This window comes from Lactuca saligna, chromosome 1 (assembly GCF_052625555.1).
Source record: "Lactuca saligna cultivar CGN05327 chromosome 1, ASM5262555v1, whole genome shotgun sequence".
Taxonomy (NCBI): Eukaryota; Viridiplantae; Streptophyta; class Magnoliopsida; order Asterales; family Asteraceae; genus Lactuca; species Lactuca saligna.
This window is the reverse complement of record NC_136417.1, coordinates 46,990,146-47,006,490: the sequence shown is the minus strand read 5'-3', so window position 1 is coordinate 47,006,490 and position 16,345 is coordinate 46,990,146. Positions and strand designations below refer to the sequence as shown.

The 16,345-nt window shown below is 39.6% G+C and overlaps 1 protein-coding gene across 1 annotated transcript; it reads left to right on the top strand.

Moving 5' to 3' along the window:
* The first annotated feature begins 14,644 nt into the window (after window positions 1-14,644).
* LOC145035428 (nucleic acid binding / methyltransferase) lies at window positions 14,645-15,973 on the top strand. The gene is made up of 4 exons (XM_078983975.1): window positions 14,645-15,038; window positions 15,224-15,382; window positions 15,477-15,558; window positions 15,637-15,973. Exons 1-4 carry the CDS (start codon window positions 14,715-14,717, stop codon window positions 15,786-15,788), a joined length of 717 nt encoding a protein of 238 aa, XP_078840101.1. The 5' UTR covers window positions 14,645-14,714; the 3' UTR covers window positions 15,789-15,973.
* The last annotated feature ends 372 nt before the right edge of the window (window positions 15,974-16,345 follow it).

Below are 16,345 nucleotides of genomic sequence, written 5' to 3'. Positions count from 1 at the left end.
GATGGAGCGAAGAATATCCAATGATTCCCATCGGAAGCTAAAGGATGTGAGATGATATCATGATTGTTAAAAAATGAGAGATATGGGAGAGAGAGAGAGAGAGAGAGAGAGAGAGAGAGAGATTACGTTTTGTCACAACTAGAAATTTCAAGTCCAAAAACCAAGCCAAATGAGTTTCGTATATGTAATAGATATAGCTATACTATTATTATGTGATGGTAATGTAAATTTTTGAGAACTATGCTACCCTGAAACTCTCATGAGCTATGCAATTAAATGTGATGTTGGACTTACATCAAAATATTGATCACACAAACAATAAAACCAACACATTAGAATTAATACACTTTAGACCATGAACACTTCCCTATGAAGCACCCAAGGCCGTGAACCCCTTAAAAACCAAATATTGATCGTGAGCCACCTTAAACATCAAAGCCTTGACCGTGAACACCTTTAAGGCATGAGTCTTGGTCGTAAACTCCATAATGGACCCCCATTTAGACCGCAAACCACCTTTGGTGGATCTACTTTAACCGTAAACCTTAGTTTAGGGCCCAATTAGATCGTGAACCCCTTTCCAATTCAAAGGTGTTTACGGATTGTGAGCTGTAATATGTAAGTTTCCAATGCAAATCTCAGTAATCTATGCAATAACCTCCAGTGATAAGGCTTTACCCAACGGTAATTCAAGTAAATATCCCATCAATTTCCCATTCCTATACAAGGGGCGTAAACCCCTTTTCTCAATTCACAAACTCATTTCATTTATGAGAATCCTCTGTAAACTCTCCCAAGAACTCAAGTCAAGCTCCAAAAACCATTTTCTTCACCATTCCTTCCAAATTCATGTAACTAATTTATGCCTAGTTAAATGTTTTATACATTAAATTGTTAGAATCCTTTCTACTCACACATAAATTCATGTGTTAATTATATTAGAGCATCAAGAATCTCGATGGGATTCATCCAACACTTCAAGTGTTCTAGGCTCCAAATATTCACCTCATCTCTTCAACCACACATTCCTTTACCCAAGGTGAGCTTCATACCCCTATTTTTAGAGTTTTCCTTGTTTTGGGGAGAATGCAAGTCATAGTCTTGTTTAAATGGGCCAAATCTCACCTGGGAGACGGAGAGTGACATGAGGAGTCGCTATCCGCATTTGTTTGTTGATGTGTGATTCCGGGGACGGAATCATTCTAAGGTGGAGAGAATTGTAACGCCCGTGTTTCTGGGCTTGCCATTTTTAGCAATGTAATAGTCTATGTTAACCTTTGTAACTCAACTTGAAATAATAAGAATGTATTATTTGTGAATTATGTGAATTATGTGATTTATGTGTTTATTTTCTTGATTTTTATAATTTAATGAATTAAGAATGAAATAAGCGTCAAAATTAAAGTGTGAGATACGCCCGATATCTTTGCATAAAGTTGTAGTGGTCGAAACAAGGATTTCGGAGATATAAGGAATGCCAAAATTCGAGTTATAACGAAGAAGTTATGACCTATCGAAGTTTCGAGACAGAACCGGCACGACGCCGAGTGACGTAAAATATGAATTTAAGATAGAACGATATTTAGCCTTAGCGATCTAAATGAAAGTCGTAGATTTCGTTAAACCGAGAGCGTGCATAAAAGGAACGCCCAAATCTGACTTCGTATGAGGAAGTTATGATTTTCTGAAGTTTCGACGTGGCAGTATGCAGCCCGAATACTCGATTTGAGATCGAGCGGTTTTTAGCTGAAACAATCTAAATGAGAATCGAAGATCTTGTTGTTAGTAGCGAAGCAATGAAAAGTTAGGCGAGAACAGACGTCAGACGAAGAAGTTATGAATTTATAACGAAGTTTTTCTGTCCCGGCCTTCTAAAAATAAATAATAAAAATAAAAGTGAAAATTAGTCGACGGAGTCTAAATGAAAGTTGTAGAGTACGGTCTGACCTTCGCGTGGATATAAAGAACGTCGAAAACGGAGCTCGTATGCGAAAGTTACGCAATTTAGAAGTTTGACAAGTCAATTACACCCCGCGTAATTTGAGTACGCCCCGCGTACTCAGTCGGTTGCAACTTGTCTGACCAATACTCAAGTGCCACCAGTCGACGCACGCAGTGAGATCAAAGTACGCCCCGCGTAACCCGAGTACGCCCCGCGTACTGAGTACGCCCCGCGTAATCCCAGACCCAGCAGCCTATAAATAGAACTCGAATTCAGCCATTTTCTCTTGTTCAAACTCTTCTTTCTCTCTAAGTTTTGCCTCGTTTTGCGTGCCGTTTATACCCCGAAGCCCCGGTAATATTCTCGAGCCCCGAATCAAGATCCGAAGCCCCGAGAATCCCGAAGAGCGTTATTCCCGAGCCGAAACGCTGCCCGTGAGGAGCCCGGTTTTGTGAAGATCTTCCAGATCTACGGAGAAACACCTCTTCTACAAGCCGTAGTGCTGCCCGATCATCTTCTGATCAAGTGAGTGTGTAGTTACTTTCATTCCAACACAATATTATGAAGTATTTCCTATAAAATACGTGTTATGTGTATATACTTGGTTGTTATACGTGTGAGTGTATATTCACTCTCTTCTATCTTATAGATCTGAAGTATTCTCTATGAAATACGTGTTATGTGTGTATGCCTCATCTGTTATGTGAAAAATGTTTTGATTGAGCATGCTATACAGGTTTTGAAACTACGTATACAATTGTATATTTTATCTACTAATATGTTGGGTAGAATATGGGTAGATAGTTGGTGTGTAATAAACAGATGAGAGGCCTCGATGTTGTTTTGATCCAGTCATCTAGCGGAATTTAGATGACGACCACGAACTTTTCTAGATAGTCCAGTGGAACGCTAGCAGGCTCATAACCTGTAGGTGTTAATGAACTTGGGTGTTCATTCGCTGTATTCCATCCCCCCCATGGTTGCCTTATTTGACTTATATTGCTGAGGAACCCCCGAAGCATGTGTAGTCGCCCCGATGAAATATTCTTAGACTAGGTCCCTTGTGTTAGTTATTTTAGGGACATAAAGTGAGAATAACGGGAATGGGTAACTGGGTTATTGTTGGTTGATAATAATTAATTAAATTATTTATTGTGGGTTGAAAACCCTACATGCTCACCAGGCTCCCAAGCCTGACCCACTCAGTTGATTTATTTTACAGGAAGTGGCGCAAGAGCTTAAGATGGGCGAACATCAAGTTGTTTTGTTTACAAGTCTGTATATGTATATATTTGTTGAAAGACTTGTAATGCTATCGTTTATGCTTTATGATCTGTATCGGAACATGACATCCCGACTTTTGATTATGAAATGAAATCATATTTCTTTATGAAATGTTTTGATAAATATCTATTTTATCATGTTTTGTTTTTGGGAACAAATTCCGCATCTCTTTTAAAATTAAAAGGATTTACTCTGAAAATTATTTTAAAAAGCATAAATGAAATCGGTCTTTTCTGGCCGAGATTTTGGGGATGTCACAGTTGGTATCAGAGCATTAGTTTAAGCGAACTAAGAATTTGTAGGATTTCTAGACTTAAACTTAGAATGCTAAGTGGAATTTTGAGATGTGTCTGTTATGTTTTAAGACACAAGCACTAGTTTATTTTAGGAAAGTTGCCTAAAATGCTTTATGTGCTAAATGTTATATGTTGCCATATATGATATTATTTGTTCGGATCTATGGTCTGTTGCCGACCGGATCTAGAAACTTTATGTGTGTAGGATTCTAAGCGTACGTCTACGATATTAGAACTAGCATGTAAACGTTTCGGAGTGATAAGGATGATTTGAATATCTATCGTGAATAAGGATCTAATTTCACCTTATTCGGTGTGTAGATCAAAAATGGTGAGAACAAGAAGTGGAGTTGGAAATGCTGATGAAAATAGGAATCAACCACCAGTGATTGAACAAAGACCTGTTGTAGCAGCAGCACCTGAGCCAATAACCATGGCTGGTGTGCAATTGATGATTCAGACGATGTTGGATCGTCAGATGGAGGAAACTAGACGGTTGCTTCAACAAAATCGTGAAGAACTGTCGATTCGTGTGGAAGAGCCTGAATTAAATGAAGGGCACTCGGAAGGTGGAAACTTCAGTGGATCAGTTGGTCAAGCCAACCCACCGATAGTTAGGCAAGATAACCGCGATGGAAGGAATGATGGAATGGGATGCAAGTACAAGGACTTTTTGACTTGCAAACCATCGACCTTCAATGGAAAGGAGGATCCGATTGGGGTTATGGATTGGATCTCCGAAATGGAGCTAGCAGTCATGACGTGTGGCTGCAGAGGTAAGTTGCAAACCATCTATGCCGTGCGTCAATTCCGAGGTGGAGCCGTTCGTTGGTGGAACACTATAGGGAAGACTTTGAGCCCTAATGAGCCACTGCAATTGTCATGGGCAGAGTTCTTGGTGCAGTTTAAGCGCAAGTTCTGCTCGGCTCAAAATCTGTTGGAGTTGGAGAACAATTTCCTGACATTGACTAAGGGCAGTATGTCAGTTGATGAATACACCAATAACTTCACCGATAAGATGGAGTTTGCCTTGCGTATCGTTCCAGACGAACTAACGAAGGTGGACCGGTATGCGAAGGGACTCCCATGGGAGTATGAGGTGCCGGTACGTCAGGCACATACTTTAGAGGCAGCTATCTGGGCTGTCAAGTCTGTTGAGAACATGATAAAGGGGAGAACCACCAACAAGGTTGAGGTTGGTGAGAAGAGGAAGTTTGAGGGAACATCTAGTTCCGGTAAGAAAAGCAAATTTTCGAAATCTGATTCTAAAAGGTTTGGTGGGGGTAAAGGAAGGGAAGCGAAGTGGTGTGAAAAGTGTAAGAAAAAGCATTTCGGGAAATGTAGCGAGGATGTAACTTGCTACAAGTGTGGAAAGGTTGGACATTTTGCCAATGAATGTCCGAACAACAAAAGGATGTGTTTTGGTTGTAATGAAGAGGGGCATATTTTGAAAGACTGTCCGAAGAAGAAGGAGGCAGCTAAGCCCAACATTCCACCAAAGCCAAAGGCGAGAGCATTCCAGATGACACTGGAAGCTGCTAAGGATGAAGCTGATGTCGCTTCAGGTACCTTTCTCGTTAACAATTTGCCTGCCCAAATTTTATTTGATTCTGGAGCCAACTACTCCTTTATATCGCATGAATTTGGTAGAAAACTAGCTTTGCCTTTTGATAGACTAGATAATGCTTTATTAGTCGAAGTTGCTAGTGGCAAGTTTGTACCTGTTAGCCATCGTATGAAAAACATCTTAATCGACTTGAATGGGAATAAGTTCCACGAGGAATTATTGCCTATCGAACTTAATGGTTTCGACATCGTGTTGGGAATGGATTGGCTCAGCGCCAATGATGCCGAAATTTTATGCAAAAAGAAGATAGTTAAAGTAAACCCGCCTGGAAAGGAATCGTTTATGGTGTATGGGGACAAACGCCGAGTGAATTCTGGAATCATTTCCCTAATGAAAGCCAGAAAGTGTTTGACCAAGGGATGTACATCATATTTAGCATTCGTGATTGATGCTAAGAAGGAAAAGAAGGTGATGCAGAGTATTCCTGTGGTGTGTGATTATCTGGAAGTATTTCCTGAAGATCTTCCTGGATTACCACCTGATCGACAAGTGGAATTCCGTATTGACTTGTTACCAGGAACCACGCCAATAGCAAAAGCACCTTATCGATTAGCACCAACGGAGATGAAGGAGCTGATGATGCAACTTCAAGAGTTGTTGGACAAAGGTTTCATTAGACCTAGTTCATCGCCCTGGGGAGCTCCGGTGTTATTCGTGAAGAAGAAAGATGGAAGTATGAGAATGTGCATTGATTACAGAGAGCTGAACAAGGCAACAATAAAGAATAGATATCCGTTGCCAAGGATTGATGACCTATTTGATCAATTGCAAGGTTCGAGCTATTTCTCGAAGATCAATCTTAGGTCAGGATATCATCAGCTGAAAGTAAGAGAGCAGGATATAGAGAAGACTGCGTTCAGAACTAGATATGGACACTACGAGTTCTTGGTTATGTCGTTTGGACTAACCAATGCTCCGGCAGCATTCATGGATTTAATGAATAGGGTTTGTAATCCGTTCCTTGATAAATCCGTGATAGTGTTCATCGACGACATTCTGATTTACTCAAAAAGCCAGGAGGAGCATGGCAGACACTTGCGAGAAGTGTTAGAAGTTTTGAAGAAGGAGAAGCTGTATGCTAAGTTCTCCAAATGTGATTTTTGGATTCGTGAAGTCCAATTCTTGGGTCACGTGGTCAACCAGGAAGGGATAATGGTTGATCCAGCAAAGATTGAAGCTGTAATGAAGTGGGAACAACCGAAAAGTCCCACGGAGATTCGAAGCTTTTTAGGATTAGCCGGATATTACCGAAGGTTTATCCAAGGCTTTTCTTCGATTGCTACTCCATTGACAGCTTTGACCCACAAAGGAGCTGCTTATGCTTGGAGTGAGAAGCATAAAGAAGCATTCGAGAAGCTAAAGAAGAAACTATGCGAGACACCGATACTTTCTCTACCCGATGGAGTTGAAGACTTCACTGTTTATAGCGATGCGTCTGGGGTTGGATTGGGTTGTGTTTTAACCCAAAGAGAAAAGGTGATAGCATATGCGTCTCGGCAACTGAAAGAGCATGAAAAGAACTACCCGACTCATGATTTGGAGTTGGCAGCGGTAGTTTTCGCTCTGAAGATATGGAGGCATTACCTCTATGGCACTAAGTGCAAACTTTTCACTGATCATAAGAGTCTCCAATTTCTCTTTAATCAGAAGGAATTGAATATGAGGCAACGACGCTGGCTGGAATTACTCAAGGACTACGACTGCGAGATACTTTACCACCCCGGTAAGGCTAATATTGTTGTTGATGCTCTCAGTCGGAAAGTCAATCTTGAAAGGAAAAGGCCAAGAGCGTTGAGAATTGAAGTTGTCTCGACCATTGTGGAAAGTATAAAGAAAGCTCAAGAGGAAGCTTCTGAGAAAAATGACCGAAAGGAGGAACGTTTGGGTAAAACGTTGGTGTTTGGTACAAACGGTCATGGACTGAAGGTATTCCAAGATCGTATTTGGGTACCTAAGTCAGGAGGAATTAGAGATCTTCTGATGGAAGAAGCTCACAAGACCATGTATTCGATTCATCCCGGTAGCACTAAAATGTATAGGGACCTGAAACCCTACTACTGGTGGCCGACGATGAAGCTTGATGTTGCAAAGTATGTGGCCGAGTGTGTGACTTGTGCGAGAGTCAAGACACAACATCAGAAACTGTACGGGAGTTTAGAACCTTTACCTGTGCCTATGGGTAAGTGGGAAGACATTGTCATGGATTTTGTCACTAAACTGCCCAGAACAAAGAATGGTCACGACATGATGTAACACCGTGATTTTCAAGACAAGATTTTTCATTTAAATAATCAATTTAATATTAAAAACACTTGTTTAAAATCTTATTCACATTCGAATTACAAAACATAGTTTCATTTTCATTATAATAGAAGACCAGGATCCTCCAAAACACAACTCTTTCTTCGGTGTGTACAATCGAACCGTTGCCATCCCGCGTTACTGTAAGAACCTGAAACAACATAACATAAACAACGTAAGCACGAAGCTTAGTGAGTTCCCCAATATACACCTTACGCACGTACGCCTTTCCAGGCCCTGACCTTCCGGTCCACTGCACAATGCCTTCCGGCCCATGAAATAATCGCCTTCCGGCCCATAAGATATTTGCCTTCCGGCCCATAAGATAATTGCCTTCCGGCCCATAAGATAATTGCCTTCCGGCCCATAAAATAATTGCCTTCCGGCCCATACACATATATAACACATAATACAAATACTCTAACACATAAAGCACATATAACATATATCAACCTGCCTTCCGGCCCGTAACATACTCTAACACATAAAGCACATATATCATATATCATACCTGACCTTTCTGTCACATAATACTTTGCCTTCCGGCCCATATATAAACATGTATATCACGCGTAGCAGCTAACTTTCCATTTATAGCATATAAACATAACACATAACATACTTGACCTTCCGGTCACACAATCAAACCCTTCCGGGTGAAGTATAGTGAGAAGACTCACCTCGCGGACGCTGGGAGATAGCAACTCCTGAAGTCCCTTGCACTTGATCCTCCGAGCTACAAGCTCCCTGTAACATCATATATCTCTTATTAACACTTCTACCTTCCACGTTAACTGACCCTAAGAAATCACACCGGTCATCTCTGGTCAACAGTCCATTGTCAGCTCGACTGGACTCGGCGAGTTCCTTGGCGACTCGGCGAGTCTGGTCGTTCTTCAATCCTCTAAAATTCCCCTTCTACTCGTCGAATATCCCCTTTGACTCGACGAGTTACTCCTGGAAGAATCGCGGGGCCACCCCGACTCCACTCGCCGAGTCTGAAGAACAAACTCGGCGAGTCCCAGTGAATCTTCAAGCTACTCGCCGAGTCTGACCATCCGACTCGGCGAGTCCACGCCATGCAGTCGATCGAACTGCTTCCTGAGGTACATATTTTCCCGAATATACAAACATGGATCCTTCTGGACCTCTAAGGGTCCTAATGCAAGGTTATAAACGTTGAATAACAACACAACAAACCATCTAGACTCCAAATGGGTTCCATAAACCCTAAATCTATATACACATCAATCACAGGAGAATGTAATCCGAGTTATTACCTGAATGATGTACCTTCCATGTTCCCCAAACTTCAGAACTCGAACTCCCTGCAATTCCTTTAACTAAAACCCTTCTCCTCCTTGCACAACAATTCCTTCAAGTCACCCATGGCCTTCAAGCTTGCTCTAGACGCCTCAGTCGTTTAGGGTTCTCTTCAATCGGCCAAAAGACGAACAATGACGGCATAAGATCCCTTATATACGTCCCAAACTGAACGGCTAGGGTTTTCCGCTGAACAACGTCGACTCGCCGAGTCCATACCTGGACTCGTCGAGTCCAGCCACGAACCCGCGACCACAACTGCGACCCTACTCGGCGAGTCTGGCTCCAACTCGCCGAGTCCCCCCTTTAAAACACCCCAAAATGCTATTTAACAATACTTAAGATTTTGGGCTGTTACACATGATTTGGGTGGTCGTTGATCGATTCACTAAGAGTGCGCATTTCATAGCAGCCAAGGAGAAATGGTCTATGGAAAAGCTTGCGAATTCTTACGTAAAGGAAATTGTGAGGCTTCACGGTGTTCCGTTAACAATTGTGTCGGATCGTGATAGTCGTTTCACCTCGCGATTTTGGAAAAGTCTACAAGAAGAATTGGGTACCAAGTTGTGTTTAAGTACAGCTTACCATCCGCAGACCGATGGTCAGAGCGAACGAACGATACAAACACTTGAAGATATGCTGAGAGCATGTACCTTGGAATTCCTAGGTAATTGGGATGAACATTTACCGTTGGTAGAATTTTCCTATAACAATAGTTTTCACTCGAGCATTAAGATGGCACCTTACCAAGCTTTGTATGGACAAAAGTGTCGTACGCCGTCTTGTTGGCTTGAGGCTGGGGAAAAGCAGTTTATGGGACCGGAGATGGTTCATCAAACTGCTGAAAAGTTGAAAATAATTAGGGAAAGAATGTTAGCAGCTCAAGATCGTCAAAAGAGTTATGCTGACAAAAAGCGAAGACCGACGACTTTTGAAGTTGGGGATTCGGTTTTGCTTAAAGTCTCGCCGTGGAAGGGACTTATAAGATTTGGTAAAAGGGGAAAGTTGAGTCCAAGGTTTATTGGACCGTTTAAAGTTCTTCAGAGGATTGGGAACCAAGCTTACAAGCTCGAACTACCAGAAGAACTGAGTGGAATTCATAACACTTTTCATGTGTGTTATTTACGAAAGTTCACGGGGGAAGTTCCCGACATGATTCCACTTTCGGAGTTGAGAATCGATGAGAACAAAAGGTTGATTGAAGAACCAGAGGCAATTGTTGACCGAAAGACTAAGAAATTGCGACGTAAGATGGTGGAGTTAGTGCTTGTCCGATGGAAACACACGAATGGGCCAAATCTCACCTGGGAGACGGAGAGTGACATGAGGAGTCGCTATCCGCATTTGTTTGTTGATGTGTGATTCCGGGGACGGAATCATTCTAAGGTGGAGAGAATTGTAACGCCCGTGTTTCTGGGCTTGCCATTTTTAGCAATGTAATAGTCTAGGTTAACCTTTGTAACTCAACTTGAAATAATAAGAATGTATTATTTGTGAATTATGTGAATTATGTGATTTATGTGTTTATTTTCTTGATTTTTATAATTTAATGAATTAAGAATGAAATAAGCGTCAAAATTAAAGTGTGAGATACGCCCGATATCTTTGCATAAAGTTGTAGTGGTCGAAACAAGGATTTCGGAGATATAAGGAATGCTAAAATCCGAGTTATAACGAAGAAGTTATGACCTGTCGAAGTTTCGAGACAGAACCGGCACGATGCCGAGTGACGTAAAATATGAATTTAAGATAGAACGATATTTAGCCTTAGCGATCTAAATGAAAGTCGTAGATTTCGTTAAACCGAGAGCGTGCATAAAAGGAACGCCCAAATCTGACTCCGTATGAGGAAGTTATGATTTTCTGAAGTTTCGACGTGGCAGTATGCAGCCCGAATACTCGATTTGAGATCGAGCGGTTTTTAGCTGAAACAATCTAAATGAGAATCGAAGATCTTGTTGTTAGTAGCGAAGCAATGAAAAGTTAAGCGAGAACGGACGTCAGACGAAGAAGTTATGAATTTATAACAAAGTTTTTCTGTCCCGGCCTTCTAAAAATAAATAATAAAAATAAAAGTGAAAATTAGCCGACGGAGTCTAAATGAAAGTTGTAGAGTACGGTCTGACCTTCGCGTGGATATAAAGAACGTCGAAAACGGAGCTCGTATGTGAAAGTTACGCAATTTAGAAGTTTGACAAGTCAATTACGCCCCGCGTAATTTGAGTACGCCCCGCGTACTCAGTCGGTTGCAACTTGTCTGACCAATACTCAAGTGCCACCAGTCGACGCACACAGTGACGTCAAAGTACGCCCCGCGTAACCCGAGTACGCCCCGCGTACTGAGTACGCCCCGCGTAATTTGAGTACGCCCCGCGTAATCCCAAACCCAGCAGCCTATAAATAGAACTCGAATTCAGCCATTTTCACTTGTTCAAACTCTTCTTTCTCTCTAAGTTTTGCCTCGTTTTGCGTGCCGTTTATACCCCGAAGCCCCGGTAATATTCTCGAGCCCCGAAGCAAGATCCGAAGCCCCGAGAATCCCGAAGAGCGTTATTCCCGAGCCGAAACGCTGCCCGTGAGGAGCCCGGTTTTGTGAAGATCTTCCAGATCTACGGAGAAACACCTCTTCTACAAGCCGTAGTGCTGCCCGATCATCTTCTGATCAAGTGAGTGTGTAGTTACTTTCATTCCAACACAATATTATGAAGTATTTCCTGTAAAATACGTGTTATGTGTATATACTTGGTTGTTATACGTGTGAGTGTATATTCACTCTCTTCTATCTTATAGATCTGAAGTATTCTCTATGAAATACGTGTTATGTGTGTACGCCTCATCTGTTATGTGAAAAATGTTTTGATTGAGCATGCTATACAGGTTTTGAAACTACGTATAAAAATGTATATTTTATCTACTAATATGTTGGGTAGAATATGGGTAGATAGTTGGTGTGTAATAAACAGATGAGAGGCCTCGATGTTGTTTTGATCCAGTCATCTAGCGGAATTTAGATGACGACCACGGACTTTTCTAGATAGTCCAGTGGAACGCTAGCAGGCTCATAACCTATAGGTGTTAATGAACTTGGGTGTTCATTCGCTGTATTCCATCCCCCCCATGGTTGCCTTATTTGACTTATATTGCTGAGGAACCCCGAAGCATGTGTAGTCGCCCCGATGAAATATTCTTAGACTAGGTCCCTTGTGTTAGTTATTTTAGGAACATAAAGTGAGAATAACGGGAATGGGTAACTGGGTTATTGTTGGTTGATAATAATTAATTAAATTATTTATTGTGGGTTGAAAACCCTACATGCTCACCAGGCTCCCAAGCCTAACCCACTCAGTTGATTTATTTTACAGGAAGTGGCGCAAGAGCTTAAGATGGGCGAACATCAAGTTGTTTTGTTTACAAGTCTGTATATGTATATATTTGTTGAAAGACTTGTAATGCTATCGTTTATGCTTTATGATCTGTATCGGAACATGACATCCCGACTTTTGATTATGAAATGAAATCATATTTCTTTATGAAATGTTTTGATAAATATCTATTTTATCATGTTTTGTTTTTGGGAACAAATTCCGCATCTCTTTTAAAATTAAAAGGATTTACTCTGAAAATTATTTTAAAAAGCATAAATGAAATCGGTCTTTTCTGGCCGAGATTTTGGGGATGTCACAATACGGGGTTGACACCCTGCACCTTCGTTGTTCGCTATAGCTAGACCGGCCAGTTTAGGGTGACAAATGTCTTCAACAAAACCAACGCCTGAAGAATGTTAAGACATGCATTTCGTCATATTAGTATGATTATAACGACTCACTTAGAATATAACAATATTATTTAGAAATTTACGCAAGTTACACCTTTTGATATTAAACAACTATTGTTTGGATACCTCAAATGAAATTTACCACACATGTCTTAGGGTCTTAAGACTACTACTTTGTACAATAGAAAATATATGATTTTCTGGAGAAAACGATTTTATACGATTTCGAAAATGATAAACTAAAACACACATGCAACTATACTTGATTGGAAACAAGACTTACAACCATTTTGACAAGGAAATATTGGATTTTCTGGGTTTCTAAACTATTATAGCTCTTATACAAAACTGCTTATGAACTCACCAACATATTTTATGTTGTTGTTTTTCAAACAACTTGTTTTCTCATAAAATTAGTAAGCAAGTTCATGGATTGCGGATTTTGGGTTATTTTGCTGGAGTTTGGAATTCACTTACTATTGCCTCTTTTGTGTAATTTGAGAACAAATACATGATGTAAAACAATGTAAGTTTGTTATCTTAATGTATGATGTTTGGATTTGCTATGTTTCATTTATATTCAATTGTTATGATACCAGACAATGACGTCATCTACCCATGGACGTTTCTATCATTCCGGTTCGGGGTGTGACACGTTTTGTTGGTGATTTTAGTGTTATCGAAATATTTTAGTGTAATTAGTATTACTATCATGACATGTTGAGCTCATTTTACCTTTTCGAGTCTGGATGTGCGAGGTACATACTCAGATTGATAAATATGGATTCAGAAATACATGAGTCTAGGGGCAGCGCCCATGGGGGACATGAGTACAAGGGGAAGTACCCCTAGGTGGGGGTTGGCGAACAGAGTCAATGGGTAGTGCCCGAAACAAAAAACGAATTCCTATATAGGAAATGGTCCCAAAAAAGTATTTTCCCATAAAAACCCATATATCGGGTCATTATTAAATGGGCACCAATTTTCCATTGTAACTGCCATCAATCGCCGTCATCCATGCATTTAAGGAAGATTGTTGTTGCAGACAAACAGATTGATCACGAAAAATTACATCATTACTTGCAGTTTTGTCTCTAAGAAGACAATAACACAACCAAAGTATTATGTATTTGTGAATCAGATTAAACCTGTAATTGGTTCGGTTTCTTGGATTATCCCATAAGTTTACATTCGTACAACCACATGAATAAGAGTTGAATTACAAATTTCGAAAAGTATTGTAATCACGATCCAATACATTATTCAAGTCATTGTTCTTCAAAATCCCTAAATTCTAACATGTTTCGGTAATGAGTAATGGACTTAATGAGTAGGTGGTATGGGGTGGGCCTGTTTCAGTTTCATTTATCATAAAAGGTAAAACTAATAATAAAAAGATTAAAAGAAATTAAGAAAAAAATTTGTAGTTTTACGTAACGAAATAATACTATAGGGACTGTGTGAATAAAAAAAAAAAAAATCAAACAAACAACCAAAACCATAATGACCAATTATATAATTTACTCTAATAATATTTACAATAATAAGAAAAATATGCATAAAAGTCCTTATTTTTTTTCTCTATGGACAAAAAAGTCATCGATGTTTTTTTTTCTTGCAACTCAACCACTGAACTGGTTATTACCTTTTTTTTTTTTTTTTTTTTTTTGCGATTTAACCACTAGAACCGACTATTACTTGTAATTTGGCTAAAATTTCAGATTACCGCAAACAATATCAAGTTTCGATGATTAAACTATAAACAAAATATCAATTATGATTGTTTTGTCAATAGGCTAAAATATATATACTTTTTTTTTTGCATAATAATTTTTAACCTTAAGTGTTAACCATAAAATCTGTTATTGTTTGTGGTTATCTGAAAATTCAGTCAAATTGCAAGTAGTAGTCGTTCCCCTGTTTAAGTTGAATAATAATAATAATAATAATAATAATAATAATAATAATAATTGACTTTTTTTTTTTTGTCAATAAAGCCGAAATATATGGACTTATGCATATTTCCCTTATAATAAAGGTTTAACTCAGCAGGCTGTAAATGTTATTCATCAATCAATAGGGGCTGTTTTTGCAAAATCACTCAACCGCCATCAACAGTAGTGTGTTTAAACACTGAACGACTCGAAAGTCAACAAACCCTAGAAAATGGATGCTGTGATAGACCAAAGCACCGGCGCCGACGCCGTCGACGATGACACTCCGATGCTAAGTTCTCATACGCTAGCAGCTCTCAAAGAGTTTCTATCTGAACAGAACGGCTTACTTGTCGCAAACAACGATGGAGCGATGGTGGCGGAAGACGAGAAGGAGGTGGCGTTAGTCACGGAGGATTGGAGACTAAGCCAGTTTTGGTACGACCGGGAAACTGCTGAGACGGTTGCGAGAGAAGTTAACGCGCTGTATACGTCCATGGATTCTCCCCCTTCCATTGCTTGCATTGCTTGTCCCACTCTCTACGTTTATCTCAAGGTACCTTAACATATTCAAACAGTACGCCTATATCGTGTTTATATTTATCATACCATGTCTAAGAGTGTAAGAACATCTTTGATTTCCAATATGATTGATTTAGAGTCATGATGCATAGCGAATTCCCAAAATTACTGTTTCTGTACGAAAGATTTTAATCATTCTTCTCGTCATCTGGTTTTCAGAAACTGCACCATGATTTACCCGTGCAACTTCTCGAATATGACAATCGATTTGAGCAATACGGAAACGAATTCACCTTCTATGACTACAATCAACCGTTAGAGCTCCCATCAACAATGAAACATTCATTCCGCATCATCATTGCAGATCCTCCTTACCTAGTAATATTTCACTTATATCAGATTACTACATGCAATTTAGGCATTTACACATCTCAATTTTTTGGTGATGTTTAATGTGAATTGTGATAAACAGAGCAAGGAGTGCTTGGAAAAGGTTTCTGAAACGATTGGATTTCTTAAGCAGCCTGGAGAATCATTCTTGCTTTTACTCACAGGTCCAGACCATATCTTGATCATCTGATTGCTTAATGCTTATTCTTGTTGTTGACAAGATGATTGTTATATGTGTACAGGTGCAGTGCAGCATGAAAGAGCAGGTGAACTCCTGGGATTGCGACCATGTGGATTTAGGCCACAGCATTCCAGCAAGCTTGGGAATGAATTCCGACTCTTCACAAACTATGATCCTGGGTTGAGATTAGGAGGATGGGAGCATGAGGAGTAGTAGTAACTTCTTCATTTTCTACTTGTTTTGTTAGAAGGTTAAATATCCTGTTTGTGATCCAAAAATAAAGTTTTGCATATATACTTTATGTTGTCTTACAAGATATTAGTAACATTTTGTTGTGATACACATGTTTTCTCAATCTGTTCGAGTGTTGTATGATTATTGTAGTTGTTTTTGCTAAAGATGAGTAAATGGCATTGATGTTCGTAATTAGTAAATGATCATTAATCCTTCTTATTCGAGAACATTTAACAATCAACAATGGTTCAAGAATATAATTTCGAATATGTTTTGTGTGTTTAGGTTATTTTACAATGATATTGTGTTTTTTTTTTGTACCTTATAGGTTGACAATGTCTCAACTTGAAATGAAGTAGTGTTTAGAAAATATTCATCCACAAATGATGAACACATTTGCAGGATTTTAAACAGACTCACGAGAGTGTAGTTACCAGATGTTATCTAATGAAGAACACACTTGTGAGTTATTGAAATTAATCGTTGAGTTTTTCAAATTAGTCTCAAACGTGGTCATTTAGGATGGAGTCCTGATG

Bases quoted from the DNA above. Each gene is read 5' to 3' on its own strand.
- LOC145035428 (XM_078983975.1), top strand. From the start codon at position 14,715: ATGGATGCTGTGATAGACCAAAGCACCGGCGCCGACGCCGTCGACGAT. The intron at 15,039-15,223 runs GTACCTTAACAT...TCTGGTTTTCAG, and splicing joins CTCTCTACGTTTATCTCAAG to AAACTGCACCATGATTTACC. The intron at 15,559-15,636 runs GTCCAGACCATA...ATATGTGTACAG, and splicing joins ATTCTTGCTTTTACTCACAG to GTGCAGTGCAGCATGAAAGA.